The sequence below is a fragment of the Symphalangus syndactylus genome, chromosome 11 (assembly GCF_028878055.3).
Source record: "Symphalangus syndactylus isolate Jambi chromosome 11, NHGRI_mSymSyn1-v2.1_pri, whole genome shotgun sequence".
NCBI lineage: Eukaryota > Metazoa > Chordata > Mammalia > Primates > Hylobatidae > Symphalangus > Symphalangus syndactylus.
The window spans coordinates 68,488,783-68,512,226 of NC_072433.2; the positions used below are offsets into that span (position 1 = coordinate 68,488,783).

General features: G+C 42.3%; 1 protein-coding gene across 8 annotated transcripts in view; it reads right to left on the reverse strand.

The window, feature by feature from the left end:
• LOC129492855 (uncharacterized) overlaps nt 1–23,444 on the reverse strand; it is a 53,530-nt gene that overhangs the window by 18,687 nt on the left and 11,399 nt on the right. For 2 of the 8 annotated variants that reach the window (XR_008660974.1, XM_063612210.1), the window contains exons 2-4: nt 22,247–22,426; nt 20,497–20,572; nt 2,308–2,423 (exon numbers count right to left, since the gene is read on the reverse strand). Coding sequence is in view for 3 of the 8 variants with exons in the window: in XM_063612210.1 (XP_063468280.1) it covers nt 2,399–2,423; nt 20,497–20,572; nt 22,247–22,426 (281 nt within the window). In the remaining 5 variants the exon portion in view is untranslated. Of the gene's footprint in view, nt 1–2,301; nt 2,452–7,538; nt 7,886–19,841; nt 20,152–20,496; nt 20,573–22,246; nt 22,947–23,444 lie in introns of those variants that run through there. The other 6 variants (XR_010114280.1, XR_008660973.1, XR_008660978.2 and 3 more) reach the window with 6 other exon arrangements.

A 23,444-nucleotide genomic window follows, 5' to 3' on the forward strand; every position in this document is an offset into this window, starting at 1 on the left:
GCTGACCCCAGGCGCCATCTTTATGACTCAGCCTTATAGCCAGGAGGCAGCCCCAGAATCCTATCCTGGGACATATGATGAGGAGCCTGGGGTGGAACAAAATGGAGTGTTAGGTATACAAAGAGTGCTGCTCTGCACACACATCTGATCCTCACAGCTGAGTCCATGGAGAAGCAAAGTATGCACTCCACATTTTAAGAGTGAAGAAACCAAGGTATTAAAAACTTAAGAGGTTCATGGGAAAATGACAAAACCAGGAATCCACCCGGGCCTGCTGCTCTGCAGCCCTTTTCACTCTATTTCACTGTTATCACCAAATCTCGAAATGATTTGTTCCCATGAAATATAGAGTGCCTTTGGTGTCCCCTGGAGATATTTTCATTATGGATGACAGCTGCTTCAGAGTCAACGAAACAAGTGTTTATTGAGCACCTACTGCAGTCAAAGTGCCAAACCCTGTCAGGAAATCAAAGCACAGTCAAAGATGAGTGGCATACGGCTCCTGCCTGTGCAGGATTCGTAAATGCAGTGCAGAAGACAGCACACTCAGGCTTACTTGGATACAGTGTAGCTTGGATCGATGGATCGAAGTTGCTTTTTAATGGGGTTTGGGGAGTAGAGGAGAACTTGGATTAGATTGATTGTTGATTCTTTATTTTGCTAAGAATGTTTTTTAAAACACTACTATCTACAATCACTATCATTTAATAGAAAAAGAATATTTTAATTCTTAAAATAGGAAAAGCCAAAACTTCAGCATGAAGGGGGCCTCTAAATTTTAATAATGAAATTGTATCACAAAATTACATTGTCCTTACTTTTATCATTTCACAGAGGACCAGTGAAGCTTTTTATAAACCAATGTTTTAAGAACCAGTGTCTAAATGACTTCCTAAATGTCATTCCTGCAAGATGACATATGGCTACATTTTGATATTTTTGAAATTAAAGCTTACTAAAAACACAAGTGTTATTGCATTATTCCCTTATCCAATCATGGCCCCATCAGTTACTCTAATAGGCATATTCCAATGGTCCAGGCCTCAGTGGTCAATGGCTTTTTAGAATGGGCTTAGAATGGTGCCACAGATGGAACTCGGTGTAACCGAGGAGAAGTCTAGCTGTTTCCCTTGGGGTCAGGTCAAAGGTGACCAGAGAAGTGCCTTTGATAAAAAAACTTTTTTTTTGAGACGGAATCTCACTCTGTTGCCCAGGCTGGAGTGCAGTGGCGGGATCTCGGCTCACTGCAACCTGCGCCTCTCTGGTTCAAGCAATTCTCCTGGCTCAGCCCCCCTGAGTAGCTGGGATAACAGGTACGTGCCACCAGACCAGGTAATTTTTGTATTTTTAGTAAAGATGGGGTTTTGCTGTGTTGACCAGGCTGGTCTCAAACTCCTGACCTTAGGTGATCCACACGCCTTAGCCTCCCAAAGTGCTGGGATTACAAGTGTGAGCCACCATGCCCAGCCAAAAAACTTTTAAAAATAGTTTTTGTTTTTTATTTTTTCAGAGCCAGGCGCAGTGGCTCACACTGTAATCCCAGCACTTTGGGAGGCTGAGGCAGGTGGATTGCTTGAGCCCAGGAGTTTGAGACAAACCTGGGCAACATGGTGGAACCTGGTCTCTGCAAAAAAGTACAAAAATTAGCCAGGTGTGGTGGAGGGTGCTTGAGCCCTGGAGGTTGAGGTTGCAGTGAGTCATGATGGCACTGCTACACTCTAGCCTAGGTGACAGAGCAAGACCCTAAACAAAAACAAACAAAAAAATTTCTTGACTATCTTAACAACTTGGAATGAAAAATGCTCAAGGGATAGTGTTACTATGTTATAAGCAAAATTATTAATATAGTCTATTCAATGACTGGAAATCCAAAATTTCCCAATGTCTCAACTGCGCCAATCCTAATGATGAAAACCTCCCCTTTCTAAACACACTGAAGGCCCCTGCTGTGCAACCCTGCACAAGTATAGTTTTTTCTGAATCTTGATTACAAAGCAATTTCAATAATAATTTTTATTCTTTTAAAAAAGAGCATATTCCTGACCAGTAAGACAAGTGAATATATTTTAAGCGTTCCTGTGATCTTTCAGTTTATTCTTGTAATAACCTGAATAACTACAGTAATGACACTGGAAATAAAAGCAGAAGATCAAGAATTAAAATTCAACTCTTTAAGCTCCAAATATGATATTATCAGAGTCAAGAGTGGAGCCCTGGGGCATGTCTTGGGTGAAGAGGTAGGGCATGTCTTAGTCCATTCCTCCTCTGCTATAACAAAATACCTGAGACTGGGTAATTTATAAACAATAGAAATTTATTTCTCACAGTTCTGGAGGCAGGTAAGTCCAATATCAAGGTGCTGGCAGATTTGGTGTCTGGTGAGGGCTACTCTCTGCTTTCAAGATGGTGCCTTGTTGCATCCTCTGGAAAAGAGGAATGTGGTGTCCTCATCTGGTGGAAGGGATTGAAGGACAAAAAAGGACCCAGCATGAATTCCATTCATGAGGGCGGAGCCCCCATGACCTAATCCTCTCCCCAAGGCCCTACCTTCTAATATCATCACCTTGGGGTTTAAGTTCTAACATACGAATTTTAAAGGGACATTTACATTCAAACCAAACAGGTGATTTCCCGTTTTTCCTCAGATGCTATTAAAAAATAAGGTTTAAAATATCCCCAGGATATTTAGTTTTCCATAAAGGCAATCTATAATCCAGCTTCCTCGTTCCCTTCCACAATTAAAGTGCTTGCCAATTTGTATTTGAGATTAAAATAACACAAACATAGATATAGTCTGTGAGTGAAAACCTGCTAGGTTTACCCATGGAAACTAATTTTGTCATAAATAACAATCACAGCAGTAGATATCAGCATCTACAACATGAGAGTCACATAAATAAACTCATTGACAGTTAACTTCACACAACTCATGCAAACAAAGGCAAATAAAAGTAAATGAAAATGTATATGCAATATGATATAAAAGCTCTCAGGCTTGACTATTCTGAAGTTATTTCTCGTAACAGCCTGCAGCATACTGATTTCTGAGGCTTCCTTTCTAATTTCTGTGGTCCTCATTGCCTTCTTAATAAAATATCACAGAATTTCTAGACTAGGTCAAGACCTAGCAATTGATGCTACATAGAGACCACATTCTATAAAATGAATGTGCATTTTTATTCCAGCACTAAAGGACAGCAGAACTGTAATTTGAACGAAATATGATTATTGAATTCTGCAAGAGAAAATGAAACATACTCCAGGTGCCAACTGCCAGGCAATGTTTCTGGCTCCAAAGGACAGCCTGAGGCAATGCCAGATGGTCCTTTTCAGGAAATTGAGCTTGTCCCCAGTATAGGAAATCTGAATGACTCTATCCCACAGGAAATGCTTTATTGTACATTACCATCAACTTGGTGACAAATAAAAGAATGAGGGTGGCGATAGCTGAACAGTGATCAAAGAAATGAGCTTGTTAATAAATGATTGAGACAGGCTGGGCTCGGTGGCTCACGCCTGTAATCCTAGCACTTTGGGAGGCCAAGGCAGGCGGATCATGAGGTCAGGAGTTCGAGACCAGCCTGGCCAACATGGTGAAACCCCGTCTCTACTAAAGATACAAAAAATTAGCCAGGCGTGGTGGCGCATGCCTGTAATTCCAGCTACTGGGGAGGCTGAGGCAGGAGAATCACTTAAACCCAGGAGGTGGAGGTTGCAGTGAGCCGAGATCGCACCATTGCACTCCAGCTGAATTTCTTGGCATTTTGGCTAAGATCAGGGATTGTGAGTGGAATAATCACAATCAGGGACTGTGAGTAGATAGCTCACTAATGAAAAAATACTATGTATCTAGCAATGTATGAAAAATCTATATGCGTTAATCCTTTCAACAACCTCATAAGGTCAGTGTCATTATTACTATCATCATCATTGTCGTCGCCATCATCATCATCATCCCTACATACAGACATGGAAATCAATAGACACGTTTCCATTGGATTTTGAGGGGCCAGCTTACAGTGTTGCCTAAGGTTTTTTGATGAATGGCAGAGCCAGGATATGAATCCTGTCTGTTTGATTTTAGTGTCTGAGATTGATATTAAGCATACTAGTACCGTGACTACCCCTAGCATTTATATAAAACAATACTGCTTCAGATATGCTATCTTTTGAGTGTTAGCCAGCTCCACTGTGGCTTGACTTTGCTCAGATAACATTTGCTGGGGAGCTTCCCTATTTTGCTTTTTGCTTTCCAAGCCCTTACTGAAGTGTTTTATACAGGTTTGCCTTCCAAAGGTACATCTCTATATCAATTCTGGCCCCACATCACTGTCAAAGTTCTATGCATTACTTTCCTAAATAACATATCAGGAATACTATCTTTGGGGCCCCATTCAAATGAATAAAGATGAGGTTAGCAATTTTAATTATCTAGTTGGCTGTGTTAATTTGGGGCTAATTTATTATATGACCAACTTTGTAAAATTGGTATTTATTCTCTTAAAACCTTTTTTTTCCCCCACCAAATGGGGTCTCACCGTGTTGCCCAGGCTGGAGTGCAGTGACTATTCATAGGCATGATCAATGCATGCTATAGACCCAAACTCCTGGGCTCAAGAGATCCTCTCGCCTCAGGCTGCTGAGTATGGGACTAAAGGTGCACACGACGGTATTCATTTAAGACCTATTTTAATAAGCCCAGAGACCCTAGAGATTAGCTCAAATATTCATAGAGTGTTGAGTTGAGAGAAAGTGCTGTGGTCAGGGCCAGGGAAGGTTCTGCTCAGATCCTCTATCCTCAGAACATTCCTTTGCCTAGTTATTGGCACATTCCCTTGGATACTGAGAATGCACTTCATTCCTACCACACTGGCTGTGACACTTAAGCTCAGGCATGGAAACTGACGCATCTAGAAGACAGTCACAGTCAGACTTTGGGAAAAGTGAAATACAGCCACACTGTAGCTAACTTTCTGTGGATTGTTACTGCAACGACTAGGCACCATCATGGATCATACAGCAGACCATGAGTTTCCTAAAATCTTTACAACCTCTTTATCACAAATAGTACCCCAACCCAAAATGGGAAAATGACAAGCAATTCAACATCATTATATAAGAACTTTTTACAAAGGCCAAAAAGTCATAAATTGCTACTTGAATAAAAAGACATATCTCAAAGATTTTATGTCTCCTGTCCTCTGGCCCTCCATCTGCCGGCTAACCTGACATTCCAGAACTCATTCTAGTTTGGGATCTTCAGTTCAAATGGCATATACCCTATTCTCTGCTAACAATAGAATTATGTCCATCAATCATTTTTTAAAAAGTGGCTTAAATGGTGGCATTTCTCCTCAGCTAAAATAAAATTTTTTTTAAAAGCCTTTTAATTTTTATGCTGCTATAGATGGGCCACGGCTAAGCTTAGCGAAAATTAAAAACCTAAAGTAGGCCGGGCGTGGTGGCTCACGCCTGTAATCCCAGCACTTTGGGAGGCCGAGGCTGGTGGATCACCTGAGGTCAGGAGTTGGAGACAAGCCTGGCCAAAATGGCAAAACCCTGTCTCTAGTAAAAAATACAAAAATTAGCCAGGCGTGGTGGCAGGTGCTTGTAATCCCAGCTACTTGGGAGGCTGGGGCAGGAGTATCACTTGAACCCAGGAGGCGGCAGTTGCAGTGAGCCAAGATCGTGCCACTGCCCTCCGGCCTGGGCAACGAGAGCAAAACTGCATCTCGAAAACAAACAAACAAAAAAACACATCTAAAGTAAGCCAAACCCTGCAAATTATAATATTGTTTGAGCAGTTGGGTTACCACATAAATTCTGAGAGGTAATAGGCAGGGTCAGATTTATAATATTGCTTAATACAGGGCCTGGAAATGTAAGAACATGGACTCATTCAAGCTATATTTCCTCTCCCATCAACCTTCCTCTAGCAAAGTTCCTTTTATCCCATGTCCAAAGTCAGGCTCCTCATCTTTGTTAGGGGCTGAGACCCACAGTTCCTGGTAAATTTTAAAAAGCACTCGAGTTAAAAACAAGAACAAAAATATTAACTATTGCTAACATGCATGGTGTGCTTAGTATGCTGGGCTAAGCATATGTAAGTGATCATTAACTATCCTTTCTGAAAAGTGCAATATTCTTGAACAGTTGAGTAACTCCCTTAAATCACAACTTGCAAGTGGCAGAAGTGGGATTTGAACTCGAAGCTTGGAACAAACGTGAGCCTCCTGCCTGAATCCATGTGTCTTAAGAGATACCAGACTGTCTCCCTGGACCAGACCCTGTGCAACACCCTGCAGGGAAAATAGATGAGTAGGCTATGATCACTCTTCCAAAAGCCCACAGTCTGGTTGGTGAGATAAAACATAAATACACAAAAGTTAATAATCCAAAAAAGTTAAGTTGTATTTCAAGAACTGTCACTTGCAATACAAAGGGGGTTGTCAAGTACATCTGACCTCTCCTATCCTAACTGCAGTAGGAGTTGGAGGTGGGGAATTTTCTCAGATTCAGGGGCTTTTCAGGTGAGAGCAGAGCCTACACCAGGGGTCAGGGCAGGCAAGTGCTAGAGAGGCTGGAACACAGGGATTGAGGCTGGACTGTAAACTCTTGCATAGCACAGTTTAAAGTTTACTGTCCTTCAGGCCAGGCGCAGTGGCTTACACCTGTAATCACAGCACTTTGGGAAGCTGAAGCGGGTGGATCACCTGAAGTCAGGAGTTCAAGACCAGCCTGACCAACATGGTGATACCCTATCTCTACTAAAAGTACAAAAATTAGCCGGGTGTGGTGGCAGGTGCCTGTAATTGCAGCTACTCAGGAGGCTGAGGCAGGAGAAGCTTGAACCCAGGAGGTGGAGGTTGCGATGAGCCGAGATCACGCCACGGCACTCCTGGGCAACGAGAGTGAGACTCTGTCTCAAAAAAAAAAAAAAAAAAAAAAAAGTTTATTGTCCTTCAGCATCCTTCAGAACAACTGAAGGTTTTGACCAGGGGATGGATGTGAACAAAATGATCCGTTTGCTCAGTCACTTACCAGAGAGGATGACAACATGATGGTTGGTTATATTTATAATTTATGTAGCTTCCCAGAACATATTTTTCAGTAAACTCTTTAATTAAAATATAACACGCCTACAGAAAAGTACACACAACATAAGCACATAGCTCATTGAATTTATATACAGTGAAAACAACTGTGAACCAGGACCCAGATCACTATCTAGAAAACTGCCAACACCCTAGAAGGCTCTGTAGTACACCCTTGCAGATAGTAATTCCACAAGGCTAACTGCTATTCTGAATTCTGCCACCATATATTAGTTTTGCCTACTGTTTAGTCTTATTTAAGTGGAATCATATACTGCAGACACTTTGGTGTTGGGCTTTTATTCTCAGCATAATGTTTGTGAGATCCATCCATCTTGTTTCCTGTAGTTGGACTTCATTCATTTCATTGCTGAATGTTACTCCATTGTGTTAAAATATGCCAGAATTGATTGATATATCTGTTCTAATGTTGACGGGCATTTGGGTCGTTTCCAATTTGCAGATAGCATGAATAATGCTGGTATGAACACTCCTGTGCCCAGTGGGTTTTGTAAATCCTTCCACATTGAGTCCCAGGTTATGAGTACTTCCTTCCTAAAGTAAAAACCAGAACTCAGTAGCCTGCTTCCTGAGCAACATTGGCATCTGACCTAGATTCTGCTTTTAAACATACCTGCTCATGACTTCAATTTGTGGAGAAAACCATGAGGAAGCAGCTGGAAAGAGTAGTGGAGAGTGGCCAAGACACACTGAGCTTGCAGGAGCAGAGAACTGCAGCAGTGTCCCATGGACACCAGTGCCAGAAGCAAAAGCACCTCTAGGAGGCAGTCCTGGGAAGTTGCAGAGTATTGTCAAAGACAGGCATGTAAACAGGTAATTCCTAAATAGTGAGATGAATGCTAACCTAGAGATAATGCAATTGTAGCCCTGGAGAGGACACTAAATTCAGCCGGGGAGCTCAGGAAAGCCTCTATGGAGGAGAAGATGACCAAGCTGAGTCTAGCAGGGTAAGCATACATTTGCCAAGTGAAGGCAGCAGGCTATTCTTACTGAAATAGCTGAGTGGGTGGCTCAGACCTGTAATCTCAGCACTTTGGGAGGCCAAGGCGGGCGGATCACCTGAGCTCGGAAGTTCAAGACCAGCCTGGCCAACATGGTGAAACCCTGTCTCTATTAAAAATACAAAAATTAGCCAGTCATGGTGGTGTGTGCCTGTAATCCCAGCTACTTGGGAGGCTGAGGCAGGAGAATTGCTTGAACCCAGGAGGTGGAGGCTGCAGTGAGCCAAGATTGTGCCACTGCACTCCAGCCTGAGCAACAGAGCGAGACTCTGTTTAAAAAAAAAAAAAAAAAAAAGGCCTATTCTTACAGAAATAACAATATAAATAAAGAACTAGGGGCATAAAACATTCATTTATCGGGCTGAGCACGGTGGCTCACACCTGCAATCTCAGCACTTTGGGAGGCTGAGGTGGGCGGATCACGAGGTCAGGAGATCGAGGCCATCCTGGCTAGCATGGTGAAACCCCATCTCTACTAAAAATACAAAAAATTAGCCGGGTGTGATGGCGGGTGCCTGTAGTCCCAGCTACTCGGGAGGCTGAGGCAGGAGAATGGCGTGAACCTTGGAGGCAGAGCTTGCAGTGAGCCGAGATAACGCTGCTGCACTCCAGCCTGGGCAACAGAGCGAGACTCCCTCTCAAAAACAAACAAACAAACAAACAAACAAACAAAACCCATTCATTTATTCAATAAACCATTTGGATCGTAGTAAAAGCTGAGATCGACCAGAACTCTAGGGTTTCTGGAGCTCAATATTTGAAGTACCCAGTGGTAGCAAATAAGATAGATCTGGAAGCAAGCTCAGATCACAGAGGGTCTCTGGGCCAGGCAAAGAACCTCCAGCTTTCTTCAGACAGGGATGGCATTTGAACCAGAGAATCTGGTGAGGACGAGTGCTGAAGAATTTCACTTAAATCAGTTTTGGCAAGTCTTTCCATTTCTCAGTCTTATTGTAGCTCAGAAACACTCACAAATTATGAACTAAGATTTGACACATAGTTCTTTTCCTTAATCACCCAACTCAGTTGCTGTGTTGTTCTGGTAACCCTAGGTAAAACTTTTGACATTTTGTCTTGCCTTGTATTATAAACATGTTTTGTTTGTTTGTTTGTTAAGATAGGTTTCACTATGCTGCCCAGGCTGGTCTCAAACTCCTGGCCTCAAGCAATCCTCTCACCTCAGCTTCCCAAAGTGCTAGAATTGTAGGTGTGAGCCACTGCACCCAGCCATCATAAACAGTTGTGTATGTGTGTGTCCTCTACTATAAAATGTGGAAGGGCTGGGTGTGGTGGCTCATACCTGTAATCCTAGCACTTTGGGAGGCTGAGGCAGGCAGATTACTTAAGGTCAGGAGCTCAAGACCAGCCTGGCCAACATGGTGAAACCCTGTCTCTACTAAAAATACAAAAATTAGTCAGGCCTGATGGCGTGCACCTGTAATCCCAGCTACTTGGGAGGCTGAGGCAGGAGAATTGCTTGAACACGGGAGGCAGAGGTGGCAATGAGCTGAGATCGTGCCATTGCACTCCAGCCTGGCTGACAGAGCGAGACACCATCTCCAAAATAAATAAATAAATAAATAAATAAAAATAAAATAAATTGGGGAACTCTCAGAGGCTCTTGAATCTTAGCCACCTTTGTTTCTACCGTCACCACCATAACTGGTAGGAATTCAATGAATTGACCTCTTAATGGTCTGGATCACAGAGACATAAACTTATTTCTAGTTTGGGAAAACAGAGCTGGGAGTGTAAGGTTGTATTTTGAAGTCTAGGGCTGGAACACTCCGGTGCTCAGAGCATGCTGCTGGCAAGGCAGTCAGCCCTTGAATAAGTCGTGAAGCAGTGAAATAGCTGTGTGTGGTGTCTGCCAGTCTTGGGCTTGCTTGCTCTCAGATCCACTTTTTGCCAACCCCCTATTCTGCATCTGTCTCCCTGGCTCTGCCTGGGTCCAGCCAATGAGAGGCATGGTTGAGTTTGCAAGGCAGGAGAATGAGGCCAGTTCTTTCTCTCTTTTCCGCCATCTCAGCTTTGGCTGATGTCCGTAGCTGTGACTCAGTCTCCTATGCGGCTTCAGCTCCTGCCAGACAAGCCCACCACAATTCCAGCTTCTGTCAGGGGCTCCAGGTGCCCAGGTGTTCACCCTTTGTCTCTCCAGCCTAGAAGGTCTATGGCTAACTGCAGTTCCTAATTTCTGAGTTTCCACCTCAAATTCTGTTTGGCTCCTTTGACCTTCCATTCCTGAATTAAGTTCTCTCTGTTTAAAATTCTTAATTTTTCCAGACTGGACCCTGAATGATATAATATATCCCAATTAATATCTTCTCTCCCAAGTCTTTCAACTATACATTTTGCCCTTAATTTAATATCACCCTGCACCTCTTTCCCCTCCCTCTCTACAATTTTCCCTCTTTTAGATCCAGAGCTTTCACGCTGCTTATTTCTCTTGTTAGGAGGCACATGAGCTGATAATCCCATTCATACAAAGATGCATATCCCTATGGGGAGTATATGCATTTGTAAAAAAATGTCCAGGGACACAGTAATAAAAAAAGTGATGACTCACAGATGGTGGAATTTCTCTTTCCTAGTGTCCTTCAGAGGCCTACGCTGCCTGCATACTGCCACTTCTAGACTTCTGTGAATACATGAGCATTGCTCTGCGCCCCCACCCCAGCATTCTCTGCTCCAGATTCCTGTCCTTGGCCCCACGTGGGACTTGATGGGGGAATGTGGATGGGGCACCAAGTCTGTTGCCAGCACTGGAAAATCAGCTCAGAGTGTGTGTTTTGCTAGTTGTGAGTGAATAACGTTTTTCAAATGTAAAGTGTACACGCACTGTTATTCTTTATATATTTCTTTACAATTTGTACCAAATCCTGCACAAAAAAGAATAGTCCTCATTTTAAAAGTATGCTTCCCATACTAAGACTAACAGTTACAAAATCTCATTTTATTTGCCTCAGGCAAACATATGCTACTCTATGTGTGTATTTGATTCTGACACATTTACTGCCTCAGAACATGAACATTTTACCGTTTAAAATAAACCACGGAAATTTAGATTTGGAATGGAATAAAGATTTGATAATGAGCATGGCAAATCTTAGGTCATCTGGGAAACTGCCACTTCCAATGCCCAAGTACTCAGATGGACTTACACCTCGAATGTGCTCAAAGACAGCTATTGGAACGAAAGAAGTTACACATTGACACCCAGGGTGATATGGTTTGGCTCTGTGTCCCCACCCAAATCTCATCTTGAACTGTAATCCGCACGTATCAGGGGAGTGACCTGGTGGGAGGTGATTGGATCATGATGATGGCTTCCCCCATGCTTTCATGATAGTGACAGAAATCTCATGAGAGTTGATGGTTTTAAGTGTGGCACTTCCTTGTTCTTTTGCTCTCTCTTTCCTGGTGCATTATGAAGAAGGTTCCTGCTTCCCCTTTGTCTTCCGCCATGATTGGAGGTTTCCTGAGGCCTCCCCAACCATGCAGAACTGTCAGTCAATTAAACCTCTTTTGTTTATAAATTACCTAGTCTCAGGTAGTATCTTTATAGCAGTGTGAAAATGGACTAATACACAGGGTTAGGGAGAACAAACATCCCATTTGCTGGGAAATGGGGGATGGGGGAGTGGGGTGTGAGTGAGTTTGCAGGATACAGGACTTTTAATACTGAAACCAGGAAAGTCCTGGGCAACCTGGAATAAGGTGGTTACCTTCTGAAGACCAGCTGGCAGGGGTAAGGCTCTGAATTTCACAGCCAATGTGCTGTGGTTGGCCAGGCTGCCAACTAGAAGGAAAACAGCTCTCTGATTGGCCGTCCTTGGCTACGTAGGGTTAGTCTTTTAGCTCATAGAGCTAAAAGGTGAAATAGTCCAATAGAAGAGATAAATGAGAACAAATAGGAGAGGGGAGGAGAGAGGGTTTGTGTGAGAGGAGCAGTGGTCACCAGGCAGCCTGCAATGGACCCTGGAAGAGGAAGAGAGGAAATGAAGAGGAAGGAGACCAGCAGTTCCACTATCCACAGCCAGATGACATGGATGGCTTTGCACAGCTCAGCAGCACATGCCTCAAAGGCCTAGAGCAGTGGTTCTTTATCCTGCTTGGCCATTAGAATTACTTGAGAACTTCTGAAAATGCAGATATCTGAGCTATCCACCAGGCCAGTTTGAAGTAGAGCTTCTAGGGGTGGGCATAGTCATTGGTCTTAAAAAAAAAAAAAAAAAAACTCCCAGGCTGGGCACAGTGGTTCACACCTGTAATCCCAACACTTTGGGAGGCCAAGGTGGGTGGATCACCTGAGGTCAGGAGTTCAAGACCAGCCTGGGCAACATGGTGAAACCCTGTCACTACAAAAATACAAAAAATTAGCTGGGCATTGTGGCCGGTGCCTGTAATCCCAGCTACCTGGGAGGCTGAGAATTACTTGAAACCGGGAGGCAGAGGTTGCAGTGAGCCGAGATCCAAGATCGCACCATTGCACTCCAGCCTGGGTGACAGAGCGAGACTCAGTCAAACAAACAAACAAACACACACACACTTCCCAGGTGTTCCTAATATGCAGCTAAGGTTGAAAACCATTGTCTTTGTACATCTCTGTGTGTGTTGTGAATTGAGAGAAGCATTTTGGGTGTTTTTGTTTTTTATTTTATTATTTTTAAAATAGAGATAGGGTCTCGCTATGCTGCCCAGGCTGGTCTGGAACTCGTGGCCTCAAGTGATCCTTCTGCCTTGGCCTCCCATTATGCTAGGATTACAGGAATGAGCCACTGCACTTGGCCCCGGCGGGGAGGTATTCTGATCTTAACCTAAAGGATATCAGTGTGTACTCCCAGTAGTATCTGGACCAGGATACTTAATTGTGTGTATGTGTATAACAATATGTCTAGGAACCATTATCCAGGGATGATAAATAAGGAAACACACCTATTAATAGCTAGACTAATTACCACACTTCCATATCCCATCCAGTTGAGTCTAGGAACTTCTCCATCTCAAAGCGTTTCCATGTTACTGCTACATGGCCCCTGGGGTGCTTCCTCATGAGGGCTCATAAAAATGTCTGCACAGGGTCTCCGGCTCCAGCCTCTTCATTGAGTTTCCAGACCCAGGGGCCTTCCTCTGTTGTCCCCTTGCAGCTGGAATTACCTGCATGCAATCCTCCTTCAGGGCCAGTGGGAATGGAGACTGGCAAGGAAAGCACCACTGACTTCACCAGGCAATGAGTTCTTTCTTTAATTTTCCTCAGAACCATAGAGAACTAGGAGTTCAGGTAGAACAAAGAATGCAGGTGTTAAACATGGAGACTAATTCAGAAGTTTCCCACTATTGTAAAATGCTTCTCTCTCCCTTCAATCCAAGACTTTTTTCTCTAGTTCTTTTTTATCTTTTCTTTTCTTTTTTTTTCTTTTTTTGAGATGGAGTCTTGCTCTGTCGCCCAGGCTGGAGTGCAGTGGCATGATCTCGGCTCACTGCAACCTCTGCCTCCTGGGTTCAAGCAATTCTCCTGCCTCTGCCTCTTGAGTAGCTGGGATTACAGGCGCCTGCCACCACACCTGGCTAATTTTTGTATTTTGTGTAGAGATGGGGTTTCACCATGTTGACTAGGCTGGTCTCAAACTCCTGACCTCAGGTGATCCACCCACCTCGGCCTCCCAAACTGCTGGAATTACAGGTGTGAGTTACCACGCCGTCCTCTCTCTAGTTCTTTTTTTTTTTTTTTTTTGAGACAGAGTCTCGCTCTGGGCCCAGGCTGGAGTGCAATGGTGCAATCTCAGCTCACTGCAACCTCTGCCTCCCAGGTTCAAGTGATTCTCCTGCCTCAGCCTCCTGAGTAGCTGGGATTACAGGTGCATGCCACCAAGCCCAGCTAATTTTGTATTTTTGTATTTTTTTTTTGATGGAATCTCACCCTGTCACCCAGGCTGGAGTGCAATGGCATGATCTTGGCTCACTGCAACCTCCACTTCCTGGGTTCGAGCAATTCTCCTGCCCCAGCCTCCCAAGGATCTGTGATTACAGGCACCTGCCACCATGCCTGGCTAACTTTTTTGTATCTTTTAGTAGAGACGGGGGTTTCACCACGTTGGTCAGGCTGATCTCGAATTCCTGACCTCATGATCTGCCCGCCTCAGCCTCCCAAAGTGCTGGGATTACAGGCGTGGAGGCCCACGCCTGACCTCTAGTTCTTATTTCTTGCTTTGGAATCAACTTCCTTCACGATGACTTTATGAAAGGAAGATTCACTTTCATTAGGAGAAAACACACGCCCTAGCCCTGGGGCTTGTTTTAAGGCTCCAGTGGGATTTAATAGTCCAACATGAGCCCTCTGTGCTTTTCAGTGTTTAGAAGACATCTCTGGTAGGTAAGACATCAATAGTACAGTTCATGATGAATGCCTGCCAAGCTTAGTGCAGCTCCTTTCCAGTCTCCCCTACATGTGGGTTAAGGTAAATGTTGTTTACTCTGTAGATATCCTAGCAACATTAACTCTTCATCTTCTATGAGTAATTATCCAATAACTTCTCAAGAAGAAAGACAGGTTGGGCATAGTGGTTTATGCCTGTAATCCTAACACTTTGGGAGGCTGAGGTGGAGGATCGCTTGAGGCAGGAGTTTAAGACCAGCCTGGGCAGCATAGCGAGATTCTATCTCTCCAAAAAAAAAATAGCCAGGTGTGGTGGCACACCTGCAGTCCAAGCTACAGGTGTGAGATGGAGGCTGAGATGAAAGGATTCCTTGAGCCCAGGAGACTGAGACTGTAATGAGCCATGATTGCACCACTGCATTCCAGTTTAGGTGATAGAGTGAAACCCTGTCTCTAAAAGCAAAACCAAACAAAACAGAAAAACAAGGACAGAACTTCTACTTCTTGCCTCAACCAAATAGAAACCAGGACAAAATATGCAAAGCAAGAGTTTCCAAACATGGGACCATAGGCAATAAAGGACCATGATCCTTGAGTGAAGGAAGCAGATGAGATGAGCCCTCCACGTGCCCCAGTTCAAGGCTGGGCAGAGTAACCAGGCTGCAGCACTGGGCAGGAGAATCAAAGAGGTGCTGATGGCCTCTCTGGGTTGAAGAGACGAAGTGTAGAGTTTGAGGAGGCCAGTGGCTAGAACACATGGGACAGATTGCTGGAAAGGAGACAGCTGAATAAAATGAATGCTCTGAACCTGCAAGAGGTTCTCCCACAGTCTAGCTGAGTCTAAATCAGCTAATGCAAGTGAGAAGATTGCTATGGCCAGAAAAACAACCTCCAGAAAGAAGCAGAAGGAATGATCTTCAGAGCTTACACCAGCTCTTAGTAGTCAGAATGGAAAGGTCTCCTAGCACATGGACTACAAAGTAGAGCCTTGAGATGGATGGGCCAAACCAACCTAGACTGTTCTGGACTCACCTGGGAAAGCTGAAAGCAAGCCTCATATGGACCAAACCATTTCCAACTTGCTTAGCTGAGTCTCAGGACAAAGTTGAAAATATTTAAAGGACTATATTATGACAAACAAACAACAACAGAACCCAAAAGGTAAAGCTCACAATGTCTGTCACCTAACCAAAAATGGCAAAGAAGCAGAAAATGTGGCTTATGGCCAGGAGGAAATGCAACCAATAAGAGCAGACCCAGGAATGACAAAAATGACTAAATTAGTAGACAAAGACATTAAAATGGCCTTTATAAGTATCCCCTATATGCTATAGAAGGGAGAGGAAAGCATGAGCATGATGAAGAGGGAAATGGAAGACAAAAGACCCAAATCAAAATGTTGGTGATGAAAGAATAATGTTTGAGATGAAAAATACACTGAATGGGGATTAGCAGCAGATAATACATCATAATGAAATAGAGTTTATCCCTAAGAATGCAAGGTTTAACACTGAAAAAGTCAATTATTACTTTACCACACTAAAATATAAAAAAGGAAAACCATATGAACATCAAAAAAACTTCTGTCAAAATTAAACATCCAATCATGATCAACCCCCCCCCCAAAACCAGGAATAGTAGGGACTTTTTCAATGTGATTAAGGGCATCTATGAAAAACATCCAGCTAACATCATAATCATGAAAAGACTGAATTCTTTTCTACTAAGATTAGAAACGAGCAGGATATGCACACTCACTACTTCTACTTAACAATTTTTTTTCTGGAGGTCCTAGCAAAAGGCAAGAAATAGAAATAAAAGGTATACTGATAAAAAAGGAAGAAATAAAACTATCTTTATTGGCAAACAACATGATCACCTATGTAGAAAATCTTAATCTACAAAAAAGTTATAAGAATTTATAGAAGTGAATTTAGCAAAGTTATATAGTACAAGATCAATATATCAAAATCAATGTCATTTCTAAATGCTATCAATGAACAACCATGAAATGACTTAAAACATATCATTTACTGTTGCATCAAAAAATGTGAACTATGTAGAGATAAGTCTAGTGAAAGTTGTGCAAGATATGTACACTGAAAACTACAAAATACAGCTGAGAGAACTTAAAGAAAACCTAAACAAATGAAGAGATAAGTCATGCTTATGGATCAGAGGATTCAATTTCATTAAAGTGTCAGTTCTTCTAAATTGACCGATGGTTCAACCCAATCCTAATTTAAACCCCAGCAAAATTTTTAATTCTTATTTTATTTGTTCATTTATAATTTATTTATTTATTTAGAGACTGGGTCTATGTTACCCAGGCCGGTCTTGAACTGCTAGCCTCAAGCATTCCTTCCACCTCAGCCTCTTGAGTAGCTGGGACTACAAGTGCTCGCCACTCTGTCTAGCTAAGATTTTTTGTTGTTGTTGTTAGAAATTTACAAACTGAAACTAAAATGTATATGAAAATACAAAAGACTTAGTATAGCCAAAATAATTTTGAAAATGAACTAAGCTGAAAGTCTTAAGCTACTTGATTTTAAGGCTTTTCAGAAAGTTAATATGATCAAAACAGTGTGATGTTGGTGTAAAGATATATTATCAATGTGGATTGGTACATATGTAAAGCTATACATCAGCTGGGCGTGGTGGGAGGCCGAGGTGGGTTGATCATTAGAGGCCAGGAGTTTGAGGCCAGCCTAGCCAACATGGTGAAACCTCATCTCTACTAAAAATACAAAAATTAGCTGGGCATGGTGGCACATGCCTGTAATCCCAGTTACTCAGGTGGCTGAGGCATGAGAATCGCTTGACCCTGGAGGCAGAGGTTGCAGTGAGCTGAGATCATGCCACTGCACTCCAGCCTGGAGCAAGACTCTGTCTCAAAAAAAAAAAAAAAAAAAAAAATATATATATATATATATATACACACACACACACACATATATACAAATATATATATACACATATATGCATATATATATATAAATCAAAGGAATAGAATAGAGTCCAAAAATACACCCATACATGTACAGCCAATTGATTTTTTTTGGCAAAGATGCCAAGGCAATTAGGGAAAAAATAATATTTTCAAAAAATGGTGCTAAAATGGTTGGATAGCCTTATGCAAAAACGTGAACTTCAGCTCATACCTTACACCACTGAATCATAGGCCTGAAATGTAAGAGCTAACATCAGAAAACTTCAAAAAAAATAAAGAAAATCTTAGCATCCTTGGGATAACCCAAAGGGCAACCCAAATGTCCATCAGCAGGTGAATGGATACACAAATGCGGTGTGCCCACCCAATAGAATACAATACAATAGAATATGATTCAGCAATGAAAATGAACAAACTAATGATACACTCATCAAAATGGATGAATCTCAAAATCATTATGCTGAATGAAAGAAGCCAGAGAGAAAGAGTGCAAACTGTATGAGTCCATTTATATAACATTTTAGAAAATGCAAACTAACTCACAGTGACAAAGTAGACCAATGGTTGTGTAGGGTGATGGGGGAGAAAAGGTGGGAAGGAGAGATTTCTTTCAGTTCTGGGGTACATGTGCAGATGTGCAGGTTTGTTACATAGGTAAACGTGTGCCATGGTGGTTTGCTGCACCTATCAACCCATCACCTAGGTATTAAGCCCTGCATGCATTAGCTATTTATCCTGATGCTCTCCCTTCCCCCGCCTCCCTGACAGGCCCCAATGTGTGTTGTTCTCCTCCCTGCATCCATGTGTTCTCATTGTTCAGTTCACACTTATAATGAGAACATGTGGTGTTTGATTTTCTATTCCTGTGTTAGTTTGCTGAGGATAATGGCTTCTAGCTCCACCTATATCCCTGCTAAGGCCATGATCTCATTCCTTTTTATGGCTGCATAGTATTCCATGGTGTAAATGTACCACATTTTCTTTATCCAGTCTATCATTGATGGGTATTTGGGTTGATTCCATGTCTTTGCTATTGTGAATAGTGCTGCAATGAACATACGTGTGCATGTACCTTTATAACAGAACGACTGATATTTTGGGGGTTATATACCCAGTAATGGGACTGCTGGGTCAAATGGTATTTCTGGTTCTAGATCTTTGAGGAATCACCACACTGCCTTCCACAATGGTTGAACTAATTTACATTCCCACAAACAGTGTAAAAGTGTTCTTATTTCTCCACAACCTTGCCAGCATCTGTTTCTTGACTTTTTAATAATTGCCATTCTGACTGATATGAGATGGTATCTCATTGTGGTTTTGATTTGCATTTCTCTAATGATCAGTGATGTTGAGCCTTTTTTCCATGTTTGTTGGCCACATACATGTCTTCTTTTGAGATGTGTCTGTTCATATCCTTTACCCACTTTTTAATGGGGTTGTGTGTTTTTTCTTGTAAATTTCTTAAAGTTTCTTGTACATTCTGGATATTAGACCTTTGACAGATGGATAGATTGCAAAAATTTCCTCCCATTCTATAGGGTTGTCTGTTCACTCTGATGATAGTTTCTTTCAGAAGCTCTATAGTTTAATTAGATCCCATTTGTCAATTTTTGCTTTTGTTGCAATTGCTTTTGATGTTGTAGTCATGAAATCTTTGTCCATGCCTATGTCCTGAATGGTATTGCCTAGATTTTCTTCTAGGATTTTTATAGTTTGGAGTTTTATGTTTAAGTGTTTAATCCATCTTGAGTTAATTTTTGTATAAGGTGTAAGAAAGGGGTCCAGTTTCAGTTTTCTGCCTATGACTAGCCAGTTTTACCAGCACCATTTATTAAATAGGAAATCCTTTCCCCATTGCTTGTTTTTATCAGGTTTGTTGAAGATCAGATGGTTGTAGATGTGTGGTCTTATTTCTGAGATCTCTATTCTGTTCCATTGGTCTATGTGTCTGTTTTTGTACCAGTACCATGTTGTTTTGGTTACTGTAGCCTTGCAGTATAGTTTGAAGTCAGGTAGTGTGAGGCCTCCCAGCTTTGCTCTTTTTGCTAAGGATTGTCTTGGCTATACGGGCTTTTTTTTGATTCTATATGAATTTTAATGTAGTTTTTTTCTAATTCTGTGAAGAATGTCTATGGTAGTTTGATGGGAATAGCATTGAATCTATAAATTACTTGGGGCAGCATGACCATTTTCATGATATTGATTCTTCCTATCCATGAGCATGGAATGTTTTTCCATTTGTGTCCTCTCTTATTTCCTTGAGCAGTGGTTTGTAGTTGTGGAAGAAGAGATTTCAAAGGAGAATGAGGAGACTTTTTCAGTTGATGGAAATGTGTCTTATTTTCATTGTGATGATGGTTTCATGGATATACGAATATGTTGAACTTATTAAATAGTACTCTTTAAATATATGAAGTTTATTGTAAGTCAATTATACCACAATAAACCTGTTTTTGAAAATACAACAAACAGTTGTAGTACAGTGCACTCTAAATCCATAATGTATCAGTCAGGGCAATTTATACTAGTTGCTATAACAAGAAGCCCAATATCTCATTGATTTAATAAAACAATAGTTGCTTTGTTTCTTACGTCATAATTCCATGTGGGTTAGGCTGCCCTTGGCAGCTTGAAGCCAACTGATGATGCAGGGACCCTGGTTCTTCCATCTTGTGACCCTGCTGCCTTCAACATGTGGCCTCCTCTCTTTTCAAGAAAAAGAAGATATGGCAGAGATGATTATGACCAGACCTTTGATAAGGAGGTGCCCACCATGTCTGCCTACATCCCTTAGGCCAAAACCCAGTTACATGGCAGGGAGGTTGGCAAATATAGTCGTCTCCATGCCAAGAAACAAGAGTAGTGTTTTCATTTATCTATTTCACCAGTCCCTGACAGGAGAAAAATAAATTTCTCTCCATCAAGGAGCTATGCACATAATAACATGTATTACAAAGCAGAAGCATGTTTCTGAGCCAAAATACCTATATTTGGATTCCTTCACAGTTTTTTCCCACAGGGCATTTGCTTTATATCTCTTATATCTCTTACCTAAAGAGCCTATTTAAGGACTTCTTCTCATGAAGGAATAGTTTCTGCACCAAAGGGGATTCCAAGTTTCCAACTCCTAGGAGAGAGAAAATTGGTTATAGTTTTCAAATCATTGCCACTGCCTCCCCAACTCCTTTCCACCTCTCTCCCTAAGGTTTCAAATCTTTCAGCGTCCAGTCTGAGCAAAGGTCTGCAGCTATGTGCCCTATGCCATCTGCATCTGCACCTGCTTGAGGGGAAACTGAGTTCAGCATAATGACACAGAGCCACCAAGAAAATTATAGCAGGATAAAGGGACTTCTTACCAGCCAGATAGCCTCAATTTGTGATCATTTGGACAGGCAGTAACAGTGACAAGATGTGAATTCAAGGGCTTTCACTTCCAGTTGTGTGACCTTGGGCAAGATAAATCCTTCTGAAAGCCTCAGTTTCTTCACTGATCACAAATATGGGGGCAATTATAATACTATCAAAGTCGGCCAGGTGCGGTGGCTCAAGCCTGTAATCCCAGCACTTTGAGAGGCCGAGGCGGGTGGATCACGAGGTCAGGAGATCGAGACCATCCTGGCTAACACGGTGAAACCCCGCCTCTACTAAAAATACAAAAAATTAGCCGGGCGTGGTGGTGGGCATCTGTAGTCCCAGCTACTCGGGAGGCTGAGGCAGGAGAATGGCGTGAACCCAGGAGGTGGAGCTTGCAGTGAGCCGAGATCGCTCCACTGCACTCCAGCCTGGGGGACAGAGCAAGACTCCGTCTCAAAAAGAAAAAAAAAATACTATCAAAGTAAAACAAAGAGTTACTGAGCACTGTGATGAAACAGTGAAAAATATATCAAAAAGCTATAATCCTTGTGGAACTTGCAGTCTAGAGTTAGATGCAGTGAAGCAAAGACAGTTAATATTATGCATTAAAGTCTATGATAGGAACAATATCCATCTTACCTCATAAAGTTACTGTGAGGATCAAATGAGGTCTAATAAATGTATGTAAGCTCTACATAAACTGTGAAATGCCCTACAAATGCTCATTACTGCCATAAAGCAAACAGGCCCTGATGTCATCTGAGTGGCATTACATCCCTGCCACTACTCCAAATGCATGAAATGCAGAGAATTCAGAGAATTACCCAAATGTATAACACATTTGTATAAAAATGGAATTAAATGAGATAGTAACACATGTGGAAGCATTCTGTAAAATCACATGCTACACACATGTAATTTATTCAAATGGTTATTTCTGATGTTTATTACCAAGGACATAGCCTATGTGGTTCAAAATGCCCTTTCCATGATGGGATAGAAAAGGCTGCTGTTTTTCAGCCTTAAGTACATGATCCATGATGTAGATGATTATCAGCCTGTTGACTGCAACACAAAAATACATCTCCCTGAGCTCATCTTGGAAGGGCATGGGGGTACACTGGTGGGATTTTAATGCCCCAAAGAGCACATTTCCACACACAGAAGAGAGAAAAGATACTTTGTACTTTGTTGCAATATTTATTCCCACCTCCCCTGCCCACTTTCCCCATTACAAACCCCATAAGGTCTTCTACAATATCGCTCTATCTTCATGCTGACATAACATATCACATCTTCATGGTTACCTAGGGGGCTTTCCCTGTAGCAAATTCTCTTGAGGCAGTGGGTCTCTCCCAGACCAAACCCAGCAGAGCTTCTAACCAGGTGGATGTGGTCCTGGGGCACCTGTTGACCTTTCCTGTGTCAGAACGTCACTGACACTCACCTGTGGGGGCCAACAGCTGGCTCTGCTCAGAGAGAGATGATATAAGGGTCGGGCTTCCAAGTTTAGAACATGGGTTGATTTTTCTAATATTTTGATTTGCGACTTGCATCAGTCTCTTCAGGCGACTCCTGAGGTCAAGACTAGGCTCATGGTTCTCACACTTTTCGTGGATTGGACTACCTGTTCCATGTAAACACAGACATGTAATTAGATAATCCATTCTCTGAGGAACTGAATAAACAGTTTTCTAAACCGAGTGGTATTATTTATGGTGAACTTCAAAATACCCAGGGAACAAATATTGTTGGTTTCTTCAGGTAGCCAAAAATAGGAAAAATAAGAATGAACAGATTTAGGTCCAATTCTAGAATTCTGTTTCTCCCTGTAACTCCAAGGATTTTAATGGGAGGTCATTGTTCCAACTCCCGAAGCTTAAGGCCTCACTCCAAGAGCTGGGTCTCCTTTAACGTTCTCTCCTCAATGTAGCATTGTTCACTCCTGCTCAGGCCAGAGCTCCATGCTCACGTCCTTTTTCTGTTTCAAGTCCCGCCCTAGGCCAGATGTGGTGGCTCACTCCTGTAATTCCAACACTTTGGGAGGCCGAGGTGGGAGGACTGCTTGAGCCCAGGAGCTTGAGACCAGCCAGGACAACATGGCAAAACCCTGTCTTTACAAAAAGTACAAAAATTAGCCAGGCATGGTGGTGCATGCCTATAGTCCCAGCTACTCAGGAGGCTGAGGTGGGAGGATCACCTGAGGCCGGGGAAGGTTGAGGCTGCAGTGAGCCAAGACTGTGCCACTGTACTCCAGCATGGGCAACAGAGTGAGACCTTGTCTCACAAATTAAATAAATACATAAATAAATAAGGCCCCATCCTGTCCCATTTAATGATGTCATTAGTATGTGATAGACCATGTTCTATGCACTCTGGACATGTTAACTATTAAATTTTCATGAACTCCTAGGAAGAAGTCCTGTTATTACCTCCACTTCTAACATCAAAGCTGAGGCATAAATAAGTAATTTGTCCAATATAATAAATGACAGAGTTAGGGCTGGAGCACATGGCACATGTTCTCAGCTTTAACTTACACTTCCAGGCAACACAGGAGAAAGACTCTATAATAAAGAGGATGGATCTCTGGTCAGACAGGCCCGGGTTCAAATCCTGCCTCTGAGACTCACAAGCTTTACCAT